Here is a 25,012-nt window from a genome sequence, read left to right on the forward strand (position 1 = left end):
ACTCGGGTCCAATAGCCGACCGAGCGCGATCCGACTGTGATGACGTCTCATAGAGGAAGAGGAAACCATGCGGAGGCCTTCTGTCTAGGTGGTGTTGACCCTAGTCACGTTCTTATTTTTTTTTTATTGATAAGATGAAGAATTCGTCTGGTTCTGTATTTACGTGTTTTTTTTCTTAATTAGTACACTTACATTTCTTACATTTCTTTAAGTGCCTTTTTTTTAAACAATTGTGATGTGTCGTAACTCGGTTTTACATCATAACGCAGCAACAACGTTTAACGGCATGCCCCTGGTAAACATAGGAACACCACAGGCACACACACATACACACACAGACACACAAAAAATAAAAAAAAAATACCCGAGACTGCGGTGACGGCGAAAAAAAAAAAGAAACGACGGGTACGAGGATCAAAAGAACCACACACGCACACACACACACGAGAGCAGCACCAGCAGTGTGGGCCGAGAGGCTTAACATTGTCGACCCATCTCTTACTCGTGTGCGCTCCCTCCCTACGGCGATGACTGGATTTTGTTTTCGGTTTCTTTCCCTTCTGAAATGTCTCAGCGTTCCTCTGCAGACAGTCAGCAGCTCACACACAACGTAAATTTACCAGAATCGGAGCCCGTACGAGGAATGATGATGTCGCATCGGAAATTCGGAGCCGGTTCATTCAAAAAGTGTGGGGAGCTGCCGGACGGCGCGTAGTCCCGCGGTTACGGCGATAATCATAAATATAAATTTGGTACTTTCAACCCTGGTAACGCGTTGCATATTACGTTTGTATTATATAGATAATAAATTGTACAAGACTGCGCTCTTAAAACGTGTATTAATGTCGAATAAACGCGCACGAACATTACCGTGCCGCTCAAGAAAAAACTTTTTTTCTTTTCTTTTCTTTTTTTTTTTTTTTCACGTCGACAAGCGTCGACAGCAGAACTTTTCTCACGCAGTTGCGCCATGGCCTTCCTTCCTCCGACATTGTTACGTGCCCACTCGGAGCGCTCCGGCCTTATTTCTAGGAGGTGTTAATATATTTCTCCTCCCTCCTCCTCACCTCCTCATCCTGTCTGCTACTCCTCCCTCCGAGCGGCGTCGCCGTCGACTCACGAGGGTCACGTGACCCCCGTGGCGTCACGTGAACCCTGTGAGGTCATGTGACAATGACGTCATCACGATGACGTCATCGTCACTGAAAACGTCATCGGTTACGTCACTGATGACGTCATCAGGGACGTCACCAGTCACGTCACGCGTCCCAGTATGCAGCGCGCGGTTACGCCGACGGCGACGCCGCTCAAGCCGGAAATGGGCGCTTAAGAGCTGCGCTCTAAAAAAATTAACCAGGCATGTTTCGACTGATTTGCAATAATTTTTTCGTGCACCCTTTTGGGTTATTACATTCTATTTTATGGGTGTCGGTCATTGTGCTTTTTTTTGGCTACCTTTTCTGCTGGCGGTGCACAATTTAGGGGGCATCTACTGCAATCATAACACCCCAATAAAAAGGTGTACTGTGGAATCACACCTGAATTTAAGGGGGTTCAGGATAACGCCTGTCTTTAGGAGTGTTAGGAATAACACCCTTTTCTTTAAGCAATTTAATACACCGGTAAAGGTGTGAGTCATATGACAATCCATTCACACCCATAAGTGTGTAATGATTTTTAGAGTGTATCATTTGTTGGAGGGACAAACTTAGGCCCGCTTCAGACGGGGCAACTTTCGCTGCAATTTCGTTGTTTCTGGCGAGCTGTTTCCTAGCTTTCCTTAGATCCTGGCGCTGTGACACGGGTCGCTCGAATCGCATCCGGTCAAAACGGGAGAAACTTGTACAACTCAGAGACGTTTGAAGCAACAACAGCCAATCAGGGACGCGATATTTTCACATGATACCCCAGTGTCGGTGATGATGACAACTAAAGTCTTGGTTCTGGTTTGAAATAGACCGTTTTTGGGAAGGAACCTTGTTAGAACGGTGAGTTGGTATTTTCAACACCATTTAAAGATTGAAAACAAATGGTTATAACACTTAACTCTGTGCCTAAATTGGGCAAGAATTTTTTTTAATGATGATGATGGCAAGATTCAGTTGCTGCGTGTGAACGCGGGCGGCCCGTGTTGCTGGTGTTGCGACATCAAGTTGCTGGGAGAAATTTCCCCGTCTGAAGCGGGCCTTAACGTGTAGGTAAAAGCACTGTTACAATTTGAACCAATTTTTTCCAACTTCGGGGACATCTTAGAAAATTGAGAGGCCTACCCGGTTGACAGAGAAGTCCAAACTATATATCCTCCCGGAAGCTTATTTGGACCTTCCCGATAAATAGGACTGCGTTGACCGAAGCTCTCTGATTCCTGTGTATGTACTGATGATGCCTCCCGCATGGGAGGCGAAACGTTTAATGAAGTTGTTTTTCTTGTTATGTGAAGTCGCTGTTCTTATTTTAATCATGACATCTCCCGGCTTTTGGACTATTTTTGCATATATATGTTAACTTGATATCGTATAGTTAGTATTTGAAGCGCGATTAAGCTTATAGCTTTGCAGACGCGCAGTAATTTAAGGCAAATGCTTGAATCTTAGTTTTTACTTTCTTTTTTATTCAATACACAGCTACCATATGCCTTGGTCCTCGTATTTACTTATATAATATTGTTCTGTTCATTTAGCCATATTTCTAAGTTGAAGCAAAGTAGCGTTGTGATGGGGGACAACAAAATTCATAGAAAAAAGTGGCCTGAGGGTCGTAAAACGTTTGTTAACGCATAAAGAAATAAAATTAGTGCGGGATTTAGGAGATCGCAAGCGGAAGAGCCAAGGATTTATATGGTCGGCACGGAAAATATACCCCCGAATCACCTGTAGCTAGTGGTTCCAAACTAGCTAAGCTTCCACGAAACGATACTCCAGCCTTCTTGTCACTCAAAAAATCATTCTCACCAGTTGTAGAAAGCCTCATCTCAAATCGCAAAAAAAAAAAAAAAAAAAAGTCCGTCTTTCAGAAATGTTAAAACAGTCCGCGAGAGAGCAAACCGATCTTGCCCGAGTTTTCTGGACGCTGCATCAAGAGATTGGGAGATCGCATTTTCATATCGTAACTACGCCCATTCCGATCCGCTGTTCACAACGGAATAAAATGGCGGCGTGCACAAGGCAATTCTAGAATGAAGTGTCATTACTCTAGGCGCATTTTATTTAGTGACTATAGCCTATGCGCCAAGAAACTGAGGGAGAGGAATAAACGAGAGGCAGCTAGCTGTATAGGTCTACGCCCCCGCGCCCTCTCATCTCCACATCTCCCTAAGTTACTCGGCACATATATGCTCGCGCCGGTCTAAAATCTGTTATTGCTCGCCTGGTATCTGCTCTTCCTTATCCGCGGCCCTGCGCCGGCCGATAAGTGGGCCCAGGCGGACTCGACAACATATGTATATCAGTGAAGGAAGGCAACGATCTGCTGCGGACGCTGAGTGCCACGGTACGTGGGAAGTTTGCTTCTCTAGTCGTCAAGGGGTGTCTTTTATCTGTCGCTTTGCATCACATGTAAACGATTGATTATTGTGTTTTGTTCTTTGGATTTTTTGTTCTTATGCCATTTATTTTAGCGAAACTTCGTAAAGATTCCAAAGGATCAATCTAATTGCCACGAAGGTTATAGCAAAGAAAACGTCACTGCATGATTATTTCGGTAACATGATTTGGACATAAATGGTTATGGTATGATCCTTTCACAAATATGTGGGCTGCGTTGACAATGCTTTTAACGGGAGAAAAGATTTTTTCTCGCTAATATGACCATTGAAAGTTTCCACGGCGACACTTGATAGGAAATACTGCTATATAAATAGCTAGTAGAGAGCAACGCCTTAAGCGGCTCATGCTTTCTGTAAGACTATTAATTTGACCTAGGTTCAACCCAAAGTCTAATTTAATTTTTTGAACAGTGGTTGAAAAATAGAGTGTCCCGGTTATGACATAATGAATTTTTGGTAGGTAGTCACGATTTTTTTTTTAACCAGATTTATAGGATTTTTTGTAACGGTTTATTAAGACACCGTAAGAAGCTGACTCTTGCATATCAAACTTCCGCTATATTTGCGATAAACTCAGTTACATCAATGATTATCTGCGGAGGGGAAAAGAGGGGAAGCAGAGTCGATGCAGAAATACGAAACATGCTGGAAATCTTGTGGGAACCTGTGATGCTGAGTGTTCTTGAGCCATGTCGCGAAATTATAATATTTATAGGCGATTTTTATATTTTATTTGCTGCATGCCTAAGCTAAGATTTCTCAGATATTCTATCGTGTTGTCTCAAACCCAGTTCTGGAGTTGAGTTTCTTTTTCTTCTCTTTTCAGACATTTTGGTTTTAGGGCACGTACATATAGAAACGGTCTGAAAGGACTTAAACCTCGACCGCTAGATCAGCCGTGTCCCTGTGGTACGTGCTATTCGCTTCTAATTTGCAACATAAATGAGCTGAGTATTTCTTTAGATAAATAAGACTACCAGGTGTAAATGCAGCACCTTTCTTGAGGAGAAGCCCGCCTTCAAATGCCCGAAGAAAATACTGTATTAGGGGGTTTCAGAATAGCGCACGCTAAAGCTTTGCGCACGCAAAGAATAGCGTCGTCGCCACTGCGCATGCTCCGAACGCAAACCAGGTTTTGCGCTTTGCGTGCACAATTTTAGCGTGCGCTATTTCTCGGGAATAGCGTGCGTACGCAAAGAGTCTTTGCACTCCTCCAAGGAGGATTCGTGATGAGAAGTTGGCTAAAGCCAAGACGAGCAGAGTTAAAAAAAAATGTCGGCTTCCAGGATTATGTTAGAGTCACTAAATAAGCATAGCTATATTTAGTGACTCTAGATTATGTAGGCGGCTGCTTTGGCGGCGTGGCGGCGTCGTGAGTGCGACGTCGGCGGCATCCTCGCAACAGCGATTTTCAATACGAGAGGACATTGTTTGGCAACGATCACCTGCAACTTGATACTTGCGACGCGCGAACGTTTCTCGGCGAAGGTACGATATACGAAGGTCAGTACACGAGACCTCTCTTGCCGAGGCGACGCAAGCAGACATGACCGGTCAACCGCTCGGGTCGCATTCTCATGTTTAAACAAATCTAAAATAGTACTCTGAACCAAAAACTTTTTTTTTTCTAAAGTTAGAGCATTTTGTCTGTGAAATTGAAATTGTGACTGTGTCTTGGTGGCGTCGCAAGCGTGAGCTGCTTGGGCTTTTGCGTCGCGACGGAGAAACGCTATTCTAAAACTCTCTTGCGTCGCGTGCGTTAATGCAAGCGCTAAATTTAGCGCTAGCGTGCGCTAAAATTACGTACGTTATTCTAAAACTTCCTATTAACTAATAAACCTGCACCGTTTTTGTTTTTTTTGGCGTCACAGCACACCGCGAAACATCCGCTTCTATTCGCTCTTTTTCGCGTGAGTTGAAACGTGGTGGCGCCAGTCTGTAACTGCCCCGAACCACTTCCGGTTCTGATAGACGGCGGGTTTGGCAGTATTTGCGAAATCAAACATACGTGCTATCTTCTTGAAATTGCCACTCATGGCACTGTGAGACTAAATTGGCACTCATGATGAGAATTGTGAGTAAAAATATTAAGGAATATATGTGAACCGGAAGTGTGCCGGGGCTACCAATAGATGGCGACACTGAGATTGTTCCCCCCCCCCCCCCCCCCCCCCCAAAAAAAAAAAAAAAAAAAAGGGGCGAGTAATCTCAAGCAGTTGCTTGAAAACTCTTAATATATTTTGGGAAAGAAGATGTGGCCCCGCCAACGCTCACAAACTCCCCGAGCTCGGACACGGCACGGTCGACTCGCTATTCATTCTATAATTCCCTCATTCTCCATCCAATCATCTTATACCTATCTCTCAGCAATATGCTAAATTAAATTGTCAAGTCACTGGTAATTTAGCCACTGCCCATAAGCAATATTTTACCGGAAGGATACAACTGGCACATCAGTCCTAATCTTTATAGGATCGTTTTACAGGGCGGGGCATCTCCTAGAGACCTTCTGTTGCAACGAAGTATAGAGGGGATGCTGCACATGAGACTGCACACTCCCCTTTCCTGTGGAATGCGGAACTATTAAGACGCCAGAAGAAGAAATAGCGCTAGCATCCTCGAAGAAACCCTGCCACCTATTTGCCGTTTTGTGCTGTTGGAATGTCCAGTATTGGGGGGTCAACGACCTGTCGAAGTTGACGTAAGAGGATATAAAACATAATGAATATTTAATATATTTCCCATGTGCCAAGGCTCCAAAGAATCCAGGTAATTGAATCATCCGCTAGAAACCTCGGCGTGGCGTAGAAGCAAACTCCTTGTGGTGACCTCACCCGGCGCGGGCCATTCAGCATCAGGCTATCTGCACATTCTGCTGCATGCTGCTCGGCCACCAGCCGAGAGGCCCAGCTGTGTGAGGTCACCACATAAAAGAAGAAGGTATCTAGACGATTGTGGATTTGTCTTTTTTTTTTGGTGACCCGGTTCCGATAAGGACATTCGAGGGCTGGAAGATCCTCATCACGTCCTGGTCACCAGATGTGGATCGCCCAGCCCGTTGAAGGTCCTCATCACGTTAAAGTCACCGATTTGCGGGTATCTCTTCTATTTGAGAATTAAAGCAGCGGAAAGGACGAGAAACCGGAACAAGACAGAAATTCTCACGTATGTACCAACTCGCCCAAGCTTCAACTTTAGCAATGTGTCGAAGAAACAGTCCAGCTCCACATGTTATGAAATGGTTCGTTTAATATGCGTCTAGACTCCGGGGTTGACCGTGCCCCGAGGGCGCAAAACCTGACCACCGGACACGGTCGACGAATAGCAGAAAAAGAAAGAGAGAGAGAGAAAACCGAAGAAAGATTGAGCGAGAGGGAGGTTTCGCTAGAATGTATTGTGCGCTATCTGCCGCATGCTCGGCTACAAGAAGACTAGTGACCTAGCCGCGTTAGGTCACCAGATCCGGCCGCCTGCCACCCTGTCCTTGAATTCATACAGCGTGTTCACCAGCAGGAAACGCAGCAACGCGCTTTTCAGGGGGAAATCTTCGAGACCGGCATCATCAAGATGACGATCAAGGTGGCTGTAGTCGGAGCCGGCATCATTGGCATGACAACGGCTGTCAGGACACTGGAGACCGTCGCCCACGTCAGTGTCACCGTCATCGCGGAACACTTTACGCCGCACACCACCGGAGACGTGGCAGCAGGATTCTTTAAGCCTTACTCTGTCAGCGGTGTCTCTGACGAGAAGCTCAGGTAACCTGCAGCACACGTTATTCACTTCGTTTTGTCGATAAACCGCAATAGTCACTGAAAAGGTGAGGCCGACAGGGGAGAGCCTTAGTTGTATCGCCTTTAGCGCGAACTCGCTACCTTCAACAACGCTTCGGCGTCTCGTGAAATAGCTTCCTCTATACTCACAAAGCCTGGCAGTTCGACGACGGAGGCCTGTCGCAGATTTTGAGCCCGAGGGTCTGGTAGCTGAGAGCATCAAAGAGCCAATTCTCGGGAACCTGGACGTCAGCGCACAGCTTTTGCAGCGGCGAGGACCCGAAACACACTTGTTCGCTCGAGAGAAGTGTGTTTCGGCGTCTCGCCGCAGCGGGGCTCCAGTCACATGACTCTCCTCTCATTCATTGTCTGCCGCTCCACCTTTCCCATTTTACTTTGCTTTGTCAGTACATAGGAGGCTATGCCCGTGCCCCTCCAGCGCGCGCGCGCGCAGCCAAAACAAGGTGAGGAGGCATGGAGAGCGCGCTGTAGGCAGAGCGTCCGAAAGACACACCCCTTGCCGCTCTCCTTCTGCCAGTGACCGTAGCTCTCTTACTCATTCTCGTGTTATGGCTTCCATGTTGTCGCTCGCGTTTATTCCCTTTCATTGCATGTCACATGGTTCCAGTCACACTGCTCGTACATCATACAAACATGCTATTCGCTGCAGTCATGGTGGTAGTGGTGATCTACGGACGCGCCTCAACCATGTTTGAAGCATGTTCGCTTCGTACACATGTATGCCTTAAGATATCTGGAGGTTAATTTTGCATGAGAAATGTGACATGGCCTTCACGCAAGAAAGAAACACACATCAAGCAGTGGCATGCAGACTGTTTTTGTATAAGGTATTAGCTGTGCGACCGCGGCCTTGGGAACTCCAAAAGCTCCCGAGGCACTCTAGGTTAGGAGTGCCACCGTAGTTTGGAGACTGTGTATTAGCGTCTTTTATGGATAGCACGCAACGCTCTCAGAGTTAGTGGCACAAGTGTGGCGCCTCATTGGGACAAGAGCACGTGCAGTGAAGGTCAGCTGTTTCGCTATCGAAGTTTAACACACAACCCTTACAAAAATATTTACTTACACCATGACGACGTTCTATAGAAATGTGTTCCTAGGAGGTGCATGGGGCCTCTCCGCCATAACCGACCTACATATCCGTCCCAATTTGAATGGTCCTTGTTCAAGGTCTCTTCCGAGCATTTTTTGTGGTATCGGACGAACTGTCCGCCATTTTTGATGGCGCTTATGTAACGGTACCGGCGGAAGTCGGTAACCTTGTAGAGCAAGGGGCTGCTCGGCGTTTCAAAGGCATCACACCGCATTTGTGTCCCGCCTAAGTTTGCGACAGCGGCATTATAGCTGGGAAAAGTTATTTTTGGGTCATTAAAACGTTTCTTGAATGCCGACATAATGTCACGGATGAAGACGACAAGAGGATGAACAGTGAACTAAAATAATGGTTTTATCAGCAAACTTGTGCCGAACAAAATAAAGAAGGAGCGTGGAAACAGCGAAACAGCGGGCGGCGATTTGGCGGCGTAACAGTAAGCCGGAGCGAGACTGACTCGACAAGGTCCACCGAAGGTGCTTATATAGTGAGCTTGACTATCTCGAAAATTCGGCAAAGAAGCTTCAAGCGTCGCGCTCTCTGGGCGAGAATGAACAGGCACTTTCGAAAACAAGAAACTAAGACGAAATGATACAAGTTACGCCCCGAGTAAGAATAAACGCGAATTTTCTAGAATGCCGTGGCCGGGCACTCCTTTCTTGGCCCTGCGAGCGGCGATATGGTTCTGAAAAGCCTAAGAAAAGTGCCAGTGAACGTACATATGGGCGAAGCTCTTTGTTGCTTGATACCAGAAAATGTCAGGCGATAGATATAGTAAGTGGCGTGTCTGGGAAGGAAAACGACACGGCTGAACACTCAGTACTTCATTATAAAGGCTTTCACCCTGTAGTTGCCTAAGGTGATGCCGATCTAGTACTCTTTGGTTTAAAAAAAATGAGAATAAAGCAGAAGTTAGGCAAGCGGAGATCGCAAAGCACAGGTTATAAGACTGGTAAAATAATTAAGGGAAACAATTATTTTATTTTCGATCTGTCGGGCGGAATGTTTGCGCAGCAGGTTGCAAAGAGGCACCACGTCACAGGGGCTGTAACTATCGATTGCGAAGAACGGTAAATAAATGCTTTTGCATAGCAGCATTAGGAAATTCTTACCATGTTCTACTATAATTCTAAATATAAAAGTATGCTGTCAGAATACTTAACCGCATATTTCTTAGGCTTTGGCTAGGTGGGGCTAGCCGCCGCCCGATTAAAAGGGTTGGGCTCTATTCATCCATCCATTTAAAATTTCATTGTAGCTTCTTATTTTCGCCGCTGTGGTTTTAAGAAAGGTAGCTACCTTCCAAAATAACTTGGATGTTTTGTAACCAATGCAGGTTTCATATGGGTTACTGTTGCTAGTTTTGATAGCTCGAAGTTTCATTGAGGATGGATGGATAAATTAACATTCTTGAAGCCTTAGATCTGGGACAAATCATAGAGGACGTGGTCCGTGCTAACGTCAACAATAGCAATCATCAGAAGCTAGTCTGAAAAAGACAACGAACGCTAAAATCATAATCAGCCACAATCGGTCGTTAAAGAGCTGTCATGAACGATAACAAACAAAAATGCTGGCTTGTGTTAGCTATCTCGTGATAATGTAGAGATATGAATCGCAATCTGCATCGGGCGCTGAGTTATTGACTTTTCAGATGACTCATTTTGTATCAAACTCGCAATCTGCACTGAGGCACGCGAACATAGAAAACGACATACTCCGTGTTAATGTCATGAGCGGTCTGCGTGAAACGTCGGTAAGATAAGCCCTCACATTGTTTTATGACCTTGCGTTAACTTACTCATGTGACACAAGCAAATTTACTCATCTTTTACGCAAATGGTGACATGTCATAGGTATGTGGTGTGTTAAAGCTTAGAAAAGACACGGTATTTATATTTGACAAAATATCACCTCATATAGCTTTTTTATATAATGATGGTTTATGCTACCTCTTTAGAGATATACTGAAGTATATTATTGTTGGATGAATTAGATTTAACTTAATTTTAACTGTATTTATCAGAATATTCCGTATTAGATAAGTTAAGTTTGAAAATCAGCACAATTAATAGTATGCGAACTCAAAACATTACTAGAAAAGACAATTTACGCACCGTTTGGTTCTACGCGATGGTACAAATTTTATACAAATTAATCATCGTACTGTCATGCCTTAATTGGGTCTTTAAAAAAGTGAAATAAATAAATTAATTTAAAACAAAAGAAAAAAACAATGATATTCAAGTACAGAAACGCGGAACAAATTTCTTTAGGTTGTTTACTCTTAAAACTCAACATAGTTAATCTAGATAAAACATATAATGTCGAAACGGTGAGAAAACGTTGACTGAAAATGAACTGGTCATGGTTGATGAGCGCTTCTCTAAGCCTTTCATAATTTCACAAACGCAGAGACTGGTGCATAGAATCCTACAACTTTTACAATCAGCTCCTACACTCGGAAGATGCACCTCGACTTGGTTTGGCCGAGATGCCAGCCTATCACCTGGAAGAAAGCTGGAACGTGAGTTGCGGCCTGTGTTCTCAAAACCCACTAGTTGCTACATTGAAATCCCCGATCTCTTTCTCTTTTTGTATGGGATAGCACCGTACTGGCTTGCATTTGTGTACCATTACTGCCTGGGTCGCGTGAAAAGATCCCAGGTTAAAAGTAATGCTGTATTGGCTAACAGTCAAGTTGCATAAACACCCGTAAAATAAAATACTTGCTATAAAATGCAGATTTGTCAGAACTACATACACACCCCTTGGAGATGATAGACCCTTTTCAAAAGTCCAGGCCAACGCCTGTCCGCCATTCCTTGCTCACATACTCTGAGCCTGTCACGAGGCGAGGCGAGGCCTCCGTCAACGTTCGGCATGAACTCGGCTCAGCTCGTATTGGATACGGGTGTGACATCAGCGTTCGGCAAGGACTCGGATCCAATCACGCGCTTTGTGTCCAAGCAATGGCGACTGCCAATGTTGCTTGATAGACTTTTGAAAAGGGTCCGTGTCCAATTTTCTGCAAGACGAGTGAAAGTCCCCCTCTTTGAGCCACCTTTTCGAGCTACCGCCAGGAGCTCATTCGTCCATCCAGGACAAGCGATGTTTTCCTGAAAGTCAAGTTTGTGTGATCCACCAGGTTGCATATGTCATTACGCTCCCTGGTGGCGGCAGATGTGACCACCAAAAACAATTTTTTTTAAATTTTATTTTGTTTCTAAAAGTTTACAAGACTTTGACTCTGCTGTTTCGTTTTTTCGAGCGCTGTTGAAGAAGCAAAAGACACCGATTTGCAGTTTAAAAAGAAATGCTCAAAATAACCGAAATTGCACTTGCGTGTACATCTTGGGGGGATGAGTTATGGCTTTGTCACTTCAGAAACATTCGAGCACACGATAAACAATACAGCGAAACGAACGCGTCTTCAGCAAAAAAAAAGGAAGTGAAAAAAGTGAATTGTGAAATTAGGAAAAAAGAAAAAAAAATAACAGCTTGAATATTCGCCAGAGTTTGTTTTATATTCCGATTTTAACATTTCCCGGATACTTAAGGATCGTACCTACTTGAAAATACAACCAAGGTGCTTGTTACCATTACATAAAAGTGCATATACGAACCTCCGAAGTAGCCTAAAGATTTTATTTATGCAACTCATCATATTCACTTTTTTTTTCTTTTGTTGACAGCCAAGACCAAAGTATGCTGACGCTTTTCCGCTGTGGCGTGACCTCACGGAAAAGGAACTGGAAGCATTTCCGAGCAAATACAAGTAACCCTTCAAAAAGCATTTCCACAGCATCCATTTCAATCGCCCATGAGAGGCACTGGTGTTGTTGTTAGCTAAGCACGCGAAATGCCATTCGTCGTTCTCTACAAAACCCATAGCATGTACTTGTCCGCAAACCACTTGGGAATGTCAAATGCTGTGATCTAAGGAGGTAGTTCTGAAAACGACGAGGCTGAAAACAGATTTTGACCTTAAAAAGGGATAGTGCGATTTGACTCCAGTAAGCATAACATAAGCACGTGAACGTCATACTCTCTGTCACAGCGCCGAGTGTTCTTTTAGGTCTCAACATACTCCGAGCCTCATCACTCGCCGTGCTTTCTCCGTTGATTGCAAAGATAAGCTATAGGCCATGATAACATGATTCTGTGACTGTTCCCTTTGTAACGGGTGAGCTTAAACCACATGCAAAAAGAAAAGCGTCATCTAGTGCACTCATGCCCAATTATACAATTTTCACTATATTGGGGGCTCCTGTACAGATAGCTTCGCCCGAGAGACAATGGTACGCCCCGGCAAAGTGGAAGTCGCAGATTTAACATACGATCACATGATCCAAGTCCAGTCCAAGCCCTTCATACCGCGTCTTCGATAAAGACCATTCATTGACCTTAATGGCCCAGCTCACTGCTTGAGTGACAAGTCTTGCGACAGCTTTTCTGCAACTTCTTTTTCCAGAATTTTGCAGTCCTTTTGACTAGCGCTAAACTTGGCCAGCCGATATTACCCCTGACTATACGTTGTGACAAGTTACCTTGAAAATTAATTCAGCAAAGTAGATGTGTGCAGGCTCGAGTCAAAACTGCAATGCTTTGTTTTGTGAAGAACGATAAAATTTCGCGTATTTTTTTTTTTTTTTTGATAGGTACGGCTCTTACCTGATCTCAATGATAATTGAGTGTAAAAGGTTCCTGCCTTATCTAATGCAAAGGTGAGTTTGAAACGCCGGTACCTCATGTGCAATTCTTGACTTTTTTTTAAATTTAATGATTTGTGCGCCCAAAAATATGAATGAACAACTGATTTAGCTCAAGGAATTGAGGCAAGTAGTTTTAAAGAAAGATAAAAGAACAATTAAATGAATTGGAAGACGTTACAATGCCATATGTAAAGGTCGACGGCTTAATATATGAATCTCATTAGGTTTCACACCGGAATAAATTGATTGTAAACTTTATTATCTGATTTCTTGTATATAAAACTATACGTTAAAAAGAAAAAAAGGGGTGAGCTAAAATGTTTTTGTTTTTTCACTCAACAATGGTTGCGTTGTTGTATTAAAAGCAAGAATTATATCTTTAGGACTGATGTTAAATGAAGAATCTTCGAGTTATATCACATTTGCTTCCGTGTTGCAGATTCCAGAAGAGGGGAGGCCGCTTCCTTGAACGAAGACTGGAGAATCTCGAAGAGGTCAGTCGAATGTGGAATATTAAGGACTATTTTCAGATGCTAACGATTCATATATTACGTCATCCCAAGCTTTCATTTCAAATAGCTAGGAACGTGTGAATAACAATAAATATTGATAAGGATTACCATAAATTCACATCCTAAAGGAGGCAATTAACGCTTTCCACAGAGCGAGATAGTGACATGGAACTGCTCTCACATTAGGTTTCGCGATATATGGGGGCTTGAATTATAATGCTATCACACACAAACTGCTTATTATTGTCTACGCGACGATTTGGTAACAACTTATTGACTTACTCATCGAATTTTCTATCAAAATAGCCACCTCAAAGAATCACTGCTATCACCTCCCCGACGTATTTTCCCGCGTCTAGATCACATATGTAAATTACGTCCAATTCGATCATCAACTGTTTCTCACCAGACTTCCGCACTACCATTGGCCATCGAGGATTGGAATTCACTACCTCATAACATCGTTTGTATTAATGATACAACTAAATTTGTTGAAGCCATTACCATCTCTTTATCTAACCTACCTAGCTAGCTTACAGTGTTATAATTGTGTTTACTGTTCTATTTGTTTTTGTTCTATTGCCACCCCCTTCTATAATGCCCCACGGGCCCTCAAGGAAAATAAATGATGATGATGATGATTGAATTTTGTTTTCGGAATTGTAGTGTTGAGACCATATGATAAATATTTCTGCAGCTTGGCCTTGAATATGATGTAGTCATGAACTGCACTGGACTTGGAGCTTCGAGGATTTGTCCAGACACGAAGGTTCATCCTGTTCGCGGACAAACAATCAGGGTAGGTATTTTAGCAAAAAAACTAAATAATTTTAATAATTCCGGGTTTCAGTTGACTAAAAGCTACATAAGGCAATTGAGAATGTGAATCAGTTAGACATAAACTTAGTTTATTTATATCTAAACTTCACTCTATTGTTATTTTTTTGCCCTCAAGAATTTATTGAATTTTCTCAGAGGGATGACGTGAACAACATGTTTCTTTTACTTTTGATACAATTTTCAAGTGTTGTGTTTCCTCCAAATATTTCTGAAAAGGTTGCGTACAAAGAAGGTCATCTCCAAACTTAGCGTATGTCTCGCGAAAGAACTCATCACTTGTGTATTGTTTAGTAGCAGCAAAAACTCGTAATTTCAATTTGAAACTTTTAGCGTAAACTAAAAAACAAACTAGTATTCCCTCAATACTAGATTGATAAAATAGGAAATTAAATCACTGGATACATTCCTTCTTTCGATTTAATGAATTGAAATGTTTACTGTGGGAGCTATGTCAGGGCACCGTAGCTTAAGGTATAGGTGGAACAAAAGCTCGCGCTGCAGATCCCAGAGATCTTGGATTTAATTTAGGGTGCTTTCCATTTATATATAAATGAGCATCGCACCAGCGTGTGCCTGTGAAGTCACTACGGCGTAGTGCCTGTTAAAATGTCCCAAGTTAGCAGCAATGCACTACCCAAATGTTTTGTCTTCATCGGAAGCACCAAAAGTTCTTTACCGTTTAAACATTCATTCTATTCACCAGCTCACTGTTTACAAACAAGCCCGCTTTGCCCATACCAGGTGCGGGCATTGCGCTTGCGCCGAAACCTAATTAGGGAGAAGTGATACGTCTGCGCATGCGCACTGGCGACAGCAGCGCCACCGCAGTGGCGTGACGTCAAAGGGCTGAGTTGGTTTATACATATCGTTTTTGTCTGCTGAAATGTTCTGTATGGTGCGACAAAAAAAATATTAAATTTATGTTTTGTGTTACGTTAAGATTAATAAGTAAGAAAACGTAATTTCTAAAAAAATGCAAAAGAAGCGAATTGTTAAAGTTAATAAACAATTAAATGATGTGGATCACACTATTGTGGCAGTTTTGGGAAGAAGTTGAACTATTCCTTTAAACAGGTTCAAGCACCTTGGATCAAACATATCGTGATTGGAGGGACGGATTTCCACGTAATCCCAAAGTAAGCCATTGAATTTTTCGCTGGTGAATTTTTCTGTCCTTTGGAAATCACCATCGGCGTGGTTTCGATTAAGTCACATGTCAGGAAATGTCTTTTTTTTCTCGAAATTAATCTTTCATTCAATTACCGCGTACAGTCATGTCTCGTTAATAGGAATACTCCGTTATATAAATAATATTCTCGGGGACGAGCTGGATAAATAGATGTATTTTTGTCTCGTTAATATGGACAACTAATATTATGGATGGTTTTCTGGGGGAGCGGAGGTGTCCATATTAACGAGACCTCACAACATAACCTCACGCTCAACAATAAAGTTAAAAGATACTAGAAACGTATTGACCGTATATTTTAGATTATGCTATAATGTTGAGTATTGTTGTTGAAAAGTAGGATGAAAGATCCAAGCGTAACGTTCCTGGCAAATTTTATGACCCGGTAGCTTTAACGTAAATTGCTGACATATCTCGTTTGCGCGGTAGAATTTCAGTGAGATACACTCAATCTGGGGAATGTTTATTGCCATCTATACTTTAATATCATCAATAAATTTCTAAAGTTGTCAATATATATGCATTTGCAGACCTAAAACATAGTCATCACCTCACGGTAAATTAAGATAATTTTTTTATGTCGTCTCAAATTGTCATTTTTGGCCTCTGGAGAATGGTAAAGAGCGTGTTACAAAAGCTTACGAATCAGCTTTTCATTTTTCTATATATTGGTGGTTAAACTCAAGGTGATTGTCAACTTTTTTAATTTAACGATAAGGCCTCTTTTTTTATATGGCTTAGCTTTTGCAAGACACACCATCTCAAAGAAATGCCACATTATATAATTGATTATGTATTTTTGTCGTCAATTGGTGAAGACAGATTACCTTAAATATTCTAATGCTTTAACAATTAGATTTGGACCGCGAATGAATGATTGAGAGCTCCGCCGATACAAGCAATTTCCATTTTATTTTTATCATTTTATCTGACAATTAACTGTCATTCAAATTATTATCCGACAATTTCTTTCACTGAATGGAAATAACACTCCCGTGGATTATACATCAGCCAGACTTTTAACAAATAATGCGGTAATTTTGACGGCCACTGCATTCATTATACCAATAAAAAATTAAACAAAATGGGCAGATGAAGAATATGCATAAAGCTGATAACATTATTTACCATTCCAAGGCGTGTAGGCGACAGGAAGTTGTCAAGCTCCATTATGCAGCACATTTCTTACATTTCTCTTCAAATATTAAACTCCATAAACGTTTGACGTAGCCTTGATTTCGATTTTTTTTTATGTTTTGCAAACGGGAAGTATAAAAATTACCAACAATTTGAAGCTTGTGGCCGCATGACACCGCAGATCGATAAAAACTTGATAAAGAAAGTAAAATAAAAACTGTACACAGGCATGTTGGTCATGGACGTTATTGACGATGTGTACCTTAGTGTTTGTGTCCTCTATCTGCAGCATAGATGACGTCATGCTGGGAGGCACAATTGGTGTTGGGGAATATTCTTTGATCCCTGACTCTGAAACCGGAAAGAAGATATGGAAAGGTTGCTGCGAACTGGTGCCAAGCTTGAAGGTACAACGACGAATTCAGTTTTTTAGTCGCAGAAAAATGCGCTATTTAAAACAATTTACGAATTTTAAATGTATGGTTCAACCAAACGAAAATTGGGACAAACTATCTAATTACAAGTCTCGCAACACGGAAGATAGCTTTACCAGTCACTCGTTTTTAAATATCTACTTTGACGTGGAGCGAAAATTCGAGCTGTAGAACTCGGGGATCCCCGGGTTCAATGCAATCCTGATTGTTTCGATCTGATCGATGATCAAACCAGTTCGCGCTCGTGTAGTTATCACTACCGTATAAGGCTCCAAGTTAACATTTCTGCTCTACTGGCTTAATGTTTAGTCTACTGCGTGAACCTGATTCGCTACATCTCTGATTAACCTCACGCTCTAAAAATACATAAATTGTTTTAACCATCTTGTTTATTTTTTATATTATCTGAGACCGTCCAGGTGAAATCGTTTTTTGAATGACGAGTTTTTGCCTAACATTTCATTAATATGCTTTTTGATTTGAGTTACGGGAGTTAACAAAATGGAAATTTTCGTAGATCGCAATCACTTAATCGATGAATCAACCAATCATTCAATCTATCGATCATTCAACCGAATGATCAATCAATCAATCAATTAATCAATCAATATTCAGTGTTTGTATAATGTGACGTCAAGTGGCGCCATGACGTGATACCCTTGAGTCAAAGAGGATAAATGCCATGCGTTTAGAGAGCATTTTTGGGATACCAGCAGCTCTTTTTCGCAGGTGATTGGAGGCGCATGGTTTGAGGGCCTAATTAATTGTTACTTAATGTGCCCTTATCGCAGCATGCCAATATTATTGGAGACTTCGTTGGACTTCGACCGGGAAGGGACCCGCTGCGGATTGAACGCGAGAACCGTATTGTCCAGGACGGCAGTAAAACGGTAAGAAGTTCACTCCGCCATATTTCACCGCTAAACCTAGGGCGGAATGGCCAAAAGTAGGCACGAGCTGGCATAGGGGGAATGGTTCAACGAATTTCGCCTTACCGGACACTTTACAGAACGAATTACAGTTGAAGAGGAAGAAGAGAAAAAAACTGGAACTTGTATTTTCTGCTATAACTAAAGGTGACTGTCTTGATGCAAATGCCCTCTACCACCACGCTGCATTCGCTGCACTCAGCATAGGAATATCACAGAGCCTTAACCGTACTACCAGACAGTAAAAAGTAACTCTGACACTTGCTTAGTAATTTGAGACCGGAAACGCCAGATGACCACCGAACCTTCATGCAGGAAGCATAACTCCATCGGGCACTTGTTAGGCGATTTAGGCCCAGAAATGTCAGATGGCAGCTGAACTATCAGAAAATGAAGCCTGACTTCTGCACTTATTTTGGTGATTTGGCCCAAAAGTGCCAAATGAGAGCCGAACACTTGGTTGGCTACTTTGGCCCATAGCTGCCAGATGACAGCAGAACTATCAGGAAGTGAAGCCTAACTTTGGCACCTGTTTTGATATTTGAGCACAAAGATGCCAGATGACAGCCGAACTGCCAGGAGCCTAACTCTGGTACTCGCTTGGCGATTTTGCCCAAAGAGGCCAGATGACAGCCAAACTACCAGGGATTGAAGCCTAGCTATTGCACTTCTTTGGCGAACTAGGGTCAAAATATACAGACGTTTACCAAAGAAGGTAAGAATTGGCTCTACATTGGTTCATTCGGGCTTTTGAAGGCCCGAAACTCCCAGACAATAGCCAAATTCTGCCCAGAGCTTTGTACTACCTACGATGCCATTTGTAGTGGAGTTTATATCCCTCTGGCCATGCCCTAGTTGGTTATCTGAAAAATTGGCGTGTTTAACCCTTTTCCTACGTCTTAAACAGGATGCTGCGATCTGTCCAGACGCAGTTTATAGCTATGTTTTAAAGAAATGCGCTTGTATATTGAAAGCTTTTTTAGCATATTTGTTCAAAATTGTTTTATAGGATAATGAACTACATCTTGAATTGAAGTCTTCTACCCTAGTATCGATACAAAAATCTGGAGTTAAAACAGTGTTATTAAATACAGATCGATTTCCCTCACAATTCTATGCTGTTAAACCACTGAGCGTATTTTTATTCTAGCATTATTAAGCATCTAGAAGTAAACAAACATTTTAAACCACACCAACCTTGTTTGAAAGCTAATTTATCTTGTGCGACGCAGTGTACCCAGCTTACTCAGGGAATTACTCCTTTATACGACAAAGGCTTTAAGTTCAAATTTATGTTTTTTTGGATTTCCAAGAAAGCTTGATTCGGTTCCACGTTTTCTTCTTTTCTATAAATTGTAATTTTTAGAAATATAACCGAATGTTCTTAATTGGCTGAAGGCTTATTTGTTAAATAGAAAACAGTGTTTGGTGAGCGGTGCTGCCTCTGGTTCCGTCCACGTACGCCCAGGCGTCCCGCCAGAGTCGGTTTTGGGGCCCTTGCTCTTTCTGGGGTGCAGTAATAACATGTGGCATATCGCCAAGCATAAAACTTAACGTGGATGATTGTGCAATTTATAGAGGTGTTCAAGATGTGCCTGATAAGCCGCTGCAACATTAAATGAACTTCTCATAACTGTGGTGTAATAGATGAAAAATGTGTTTCAACGTAAAGATATGTTATATATTCATTTTACAGAAAGCGTAAACCCTTATGTCAGATGACTATATATGTGGTCAGTTGTCTCGACTATGTTGATGGCAGTATTTATGCGTATACTTCACGGCTAATTTTACGTTAAATTAGCATATGTAGTATTTAACTAACAAAGCAAGTAATTTTTATAAGTAAAATTCTATTTCGCGTAATTTCAAAACCGTTTTCATGCATCTTAAGAATGCACTGTATGTGATTACTGAGAGGCCGATTAAAAAAATATGCGTATTAAACATGGGGTACTCTTATGCAGAATGAATTCTGCATCCTAAAACGTTTCGAAAACCCTGCTCCTCGTTTCGTTTGTGTCAATTATAATTTTACTTTTAGCATATCTATATATCTATTAAATTGACATCGATAAAAATACATATATGAAGGACCCATATTTCATTTCCCCACCGAACTATCATCAAGAAAAAAAGAGAAAAAATGTGCGAGAGCTCTGCTGCCGTACAGATGTTTGTGCTCACTCTTTTTCCCTGTTACTATTTGCAAATAGAATCGTTTTGACCCCGAAATTGTCATCTCGAACATACTCTTTTCAGTCCTAGAAAGCACGTCTCAGATATATTGTTATACACGTTTTGATTGTATTTCTCTTATTTTTAATGCGTATATTGTATTGCGTAGTTTGGTATAATGTGTTTTCACTTCATGTTAACACTCTAAACGGGAGAGGTCCTGAATAGAGGACTTGGCCGCGAAATTCTCTCCTTTCCTAAAGGAACAAGAAAAAAAAATGAGCGCGTTCGTGTTTTCGGATTTTATCGCTGGGGCATTATTCGGCGCCGCCAGAGAGAGGCCCTGAGAGCACCCTCTTCTCTAATCTCCTTTGGTCTTTACAGCGGCCATGTTCTTTCGCGATCCGATAGGCTTTTTAAAATAAAGGAGGCAATGCTTCTGGACAGTATTCGCGTCTCCAGCTTGACGCTCGCCCTCTCACGGCGGAAACGGGAAGCGGTCTAGTGAGGGTCCCCCGATTCCCCCGCTGAGCGGGCATGGCGGAACTGCTCGCGATCATGGCTCGCGAAATGTCGTTTCCGAATGCAAACAACACTCTTCAGTGTCCCAACGTAGTGCTGCTGACGGTGTGGGATTGTACCTTACTGGAGAGTTTTAGTATTGCGCATAAAAAGCGCATAGAAGGCAACGCAAGTGGTGTGCGTTTGCGTTAGAGTTACGTGCTCCATGTTGTGCGTGCGCCTCATCGCCATCTGCCATCCAAGACCGCAATTTTGGGCTCCGCGCACACGCAGCGTGGAACAAGCAAAGCTGACGCAAACACACAGCGCTTGCGTTCGCTCGTATACGCAATACCAAAACTCACTACTGTTTCACCGGCTTCCAACGCCAACGAAACGTGCTGCAGTGAGCAGACGTGCAAGCAAGTAGGCGTTCCTTCGAACTGGAAAGGCTGAGATCGGCAAAACGATGGAGCGTAAAAATTAAAGTAACTAAATGTTATAAAAAAAAATTAAAAGAACTTTAAAAAAAGTTTTTCTTTTTTTTTTTTTGGGGGGGGGGGGGGGGAGTATGGTCTGGAAGGACATTGGCGGCGACTTTGGAGGTTTCACCGATTGTCAAAAGTCGCGACTTTGATAGCAAATTATACTTCATCCACAATTAATGTAATTGTACGTGGATGCTTCACAATAGCTAGAATGTTTTCATTGACTTTAGACTGTTTTTATTTTATTACTTGGTAACTAAAAATGCTGAAATTGGCAGCAGTGATGAGAATTAGTACACGTTTGATTGGCATATTTGTTCGCGCGTTTGAAATCAGATCATAAGCAGCAAAATATATTAAAGCTTAAAAGTTACGCAATAAAATATTTGAATTTTAATATTATTATTATTAATACAAATCGCGACAATGTATGCCCCCACTTAACGCCGAGATCACAAAAATATGCCATTTAACCATAAAAGTATTTCCAGAAAGGAATCTTTTTTTTTGTTTTTTTAGCATATGAAAAACTCTTGACATCGTTATCAAAACAGACAAACAGTCAAACACTGGATGTAATATAAAGTCCTATCCGTCACGCGTTGCTATAAAACACACACACACACACACTTCGGCTGTCTGACTCGGATTCCGTCTTTGGCTGTTGCAGTGAGAACAGCGTTTAACTTAAACGTTTTGTGGACATATCGTAAAAATTGGATTTAATCTCTTATTCTTGTGATGGGAATAATGTTAACCAATTCATCATCTAAATACCCACATACCCATTAAAAGGCCAGCAGTTCATTATTTTTTATGACAATTATCTGAGCGAGAAAAGGCAGCGAGAACGCACAAATATCAGCAGTGATTTTTACAACTAGAGATATCAGCCTGGATCGAACATGTATGTCACAAAATAAAGTTTCCGGGAAGAAGTTCTCTGACTGAATAATTACGATGTGAGACACATCTTGAGTTATGAAAGACTCCGAAATTAAGATCTCTACCGAGAAATTAAATCCAAAATAGAGGTTGGTTTCGGGTTCGCTCCAAAATTAAAACGCGCATCCTTGCGTAAATATTACGCTAAACACCGTTCTTCTTTTCAGGGTAAAGAGGTGACTTGCACTCATAACACCCTAGCTTCCTCGTATTACCAGGAATAATTTGTGTCGCTCAGTGAAGCCAGCACACTAGGCACGCTCAGCAGCGGCACACGTCTCCGACCCTCACCGCCATTTTGGAAGACGAGTGGCGCCACCTATAGTTAGTTAGAGTCGCGAATAGATATTTTAATGGATGAATAAAAAAGAAAGGTACGGCGGTGGTTTAATGTTTGCGTTCCTGGTTCGCGATTCGTTCTTTGGCCTTCTTATCATTTACTTCCACAATCTCAACTGCTGCGGCGCGATGGTAGTGAGTTTTAGTATTGCGTATACGAGCGAACGCAAGCACTCTGCCTTTGCTTTAGCGTTCAGTGTTCCACACGGCGCGTGCGTGGAGCGCAAACTGCGGTGCCTTGGATTGGCGCGTGGCGACGACGCTCATGCCCAGTGTGGAGCACACAATGCTAACGCTAAAGCACAACGGTTGCGTCTTCTACTGTAGACAACATTAAAACCCTCTAGCAAGATTCTTCAAACACTTTATGGTTTGCGTGTCTTAAGCTGACAGCGTCTACTGTCTCGAACGCCGGGTTTAAGGCTGACTCTCGTCCCGTTTTTAATGCACTCATTTGACTCGGGACTTTGCTATTGTAAGTAGTTGTCAGCTAGGCTATTATTTTAGGCATTATTGAAGAAGATGAGAGCATCCCTAAACAACCTCTTGCAGCAAACGTCGTTACTGCTCGGAAATAAAACATTTTGAAGTTTTACGTGGTTACGTATACGTTGCAGTTATTATCCTTGGCATTTCGCAGCTTCCCATCATCCACAACTACGGCCATGGTGGGTCTGGTGTTACACTTGCCTGGGGCTGTGCCGGGGAAGCGGTTCGTCTCTTGGAGGACGTGATCCGTGACAACATCTCTGGCCAAAAAACACTCGCGAGACTTTAATCGAAAATATAATTTTATGTTTCTTTGTAAGCGTCGTTTATGAATAAAAGAATAGAAGCATTTGGGAGCGAAATGTTAATCGCTACTTCAGCTTTCTGGTAACACTTTCGTACACAGTTACTGATTTCCAGGTGTTTATTTTTCTCCCAAATGGCACTGCTGCATCACCATATTCCATATCAGCAAACTCATTGTGGCTGTACACTCTATCAACGAACAACAAGCCTGTTCATCCTAAGAATTAGCAGGGGCACTGTCAAGGGCTGGGCAATTGAACCTACCGATTTAGAAATTAATGCTTCTATCGGGATTATGTTTTAGCCGGTTAATTTACAAAACCTTGATGAACCCAAACAAAGTAAAACATAAACGCTTTCACCACGCAGACGTGAACGAGAACTCCTGTATGAAGGAAAAAATTTAGGAGAAATTTTAACCTAAAGTAAGCTGTAGCGGCGAGATTTGTTACTCAACAAGTGCTGAAGGTTACACGCATCCAGGCGACTTCAACGCCGGTGGGTGTCTGTTTAGAGCAGCACAGACTATTGTCAACAATCAAAAGAGGTCGCGCCGGGGATTATCAACAAACCCCTTTGCTTCACGCCGCTGAGGTAATAATCTGTTAATGAGATTGTTTTCGCACCTGTCGATCGAGGTTGACTCCATAATCAAAAGTGTATATCGCCTCGTTTATCACATTATCGGCAAATGCAAACACTAAAATATTTAATTTTGAATGTTTTAAAATTATGTGCGGGGAAAAGAAGGAGACTGATTAATCGAGCCAAGGGTGGCAATTATTCGGGTTAGCATTTTATTAGACGCCGAGCCCTAATACTGTTATCTCTATTATTTCGGGAAAATTCAAGACTTTCGTTTGCCTCCCACTTATGACACCCTTTTGCACGATAGACTGCTCACTTCGCTCTTATATATATCGTGACGCTTTGGCAGCCTTTACTAAGTAGGCGTAATCTCACTTCTACATTATGCTTTCTCCTAGTTCTTTGCCCCAAGTACCTCAAATAGGTGAAACTGTCTTCCCACTCCCATTGTCACAATTCCAATTTTGATTACTTTAGGTGCTGTCATAGTGATTTTGTTAGATTGAGAAAATAAAACCAGGTTTTTCGTACCGCATACGTAAACTACGCGTAGCAGAATACTAAAAATCCGGGAGAATTTGGCACTAACGTTTGTGATGGAATGCAAAAGTTTGAGAAAAATGATGTTACCTGGATTAGAAGACGCAATAAAAAAAATACTTCTGCTTCACGAGCCGACGTCCAACTAAGCCTAATATTCATCAAACCAAAAAATTATATTCTAAGTCCCTGTAGCATTTTCTTCATTGAAAACAAAAAAAAAAAAAAAAAACTTGGTACCAAAAAGCCAACATTATCCTACTTTTGCTGACTAATTTTGTTCGCTTAGATAAATAATAGAGGCACTAACAATGTAATAGTTTTGTTGTTTTATGAATATTAGGCTATGGTGAACAAGGGCTCGTACATCAATTATTTTTTTTTTTTTTTGTATCGTGTGACCCAGGTAACATCTCATGTTCTCAAACTTTCGCATTCTGTCACCACCACCAGC

General features: G+C 42.1%; 1 protein-coding gene across 3 annotated transcripts; it reads left to right on the forward strand.

Annotated features, from left to right (window-relative positions):
- The first annotated feature begins 3,309 nt into the window (after positions 1-3,309).
- On the forward strand, positions 3,310-18,220 carry LOC8053497 (D-amino-acid oxidase). Of its 3 annotated transcripts, XM_040206545.1 has the most exons (11): positions 3,354-3,489; positions 4,371-4,453; positions 7,082-7,302; positions 10,844-10,955; positions 12,124-12,206; positions 13,090-13,155; positions 13,583-13,637; positions 14,353-14,454; positions 15,570-15,631; positions 17,111-17,228; positions 18,047-18,220. In XM_040206545.1, the coding sequence occupies exons 3-11, from the start codon at positions 7,112-7,114 to the stop codon at positions 18,203-18,205; spliced, it is 948 nt and encodes a 315-aa protein (XP_040062479.1). In that variant the 5' UTR covers positions 3,354-3,489; positions 4,371-4,453; positions 7,082-7,111; the 3' UTR covers positions 18,206-18,220. The 3 variants fall into 3 exon arrangements, with proteins under 3 accessions (XP_040062478.1, XP_040062479.1, XP_040062480.1); XM_040206544.1 differs by lacking the exon at positions 4,371-4,453 and having other exon boundaries at positions 3,310-3,489; XM_040206546.1 differs by lacking the exon at positions 4,371-4,453 and having other exon boundaries at positions 7,067-7,302.
- Positions 18,221-25,012: the final 6,792 nt, after the last annotated feature.

The sequence above is a fragment of the Ixodes scapularis genome, unplaced genomic scaffold (assembly GCF_016920785.2).
Source record: "Ixodes scapularis isolate PalLabHiFi unplaced genomic scaffold, ASM1692078v2 PGA_scaffold8__174_contigs__length_109621045, whole genome shotgun sequence".
NCBI classification, from domain to species: domain Eukaryota; kingdom Metazoa; phylum Arthropoda; class Arachnida; order Ixodida; family Ixodidae; genus Ixodes; species Ixodes scapularis.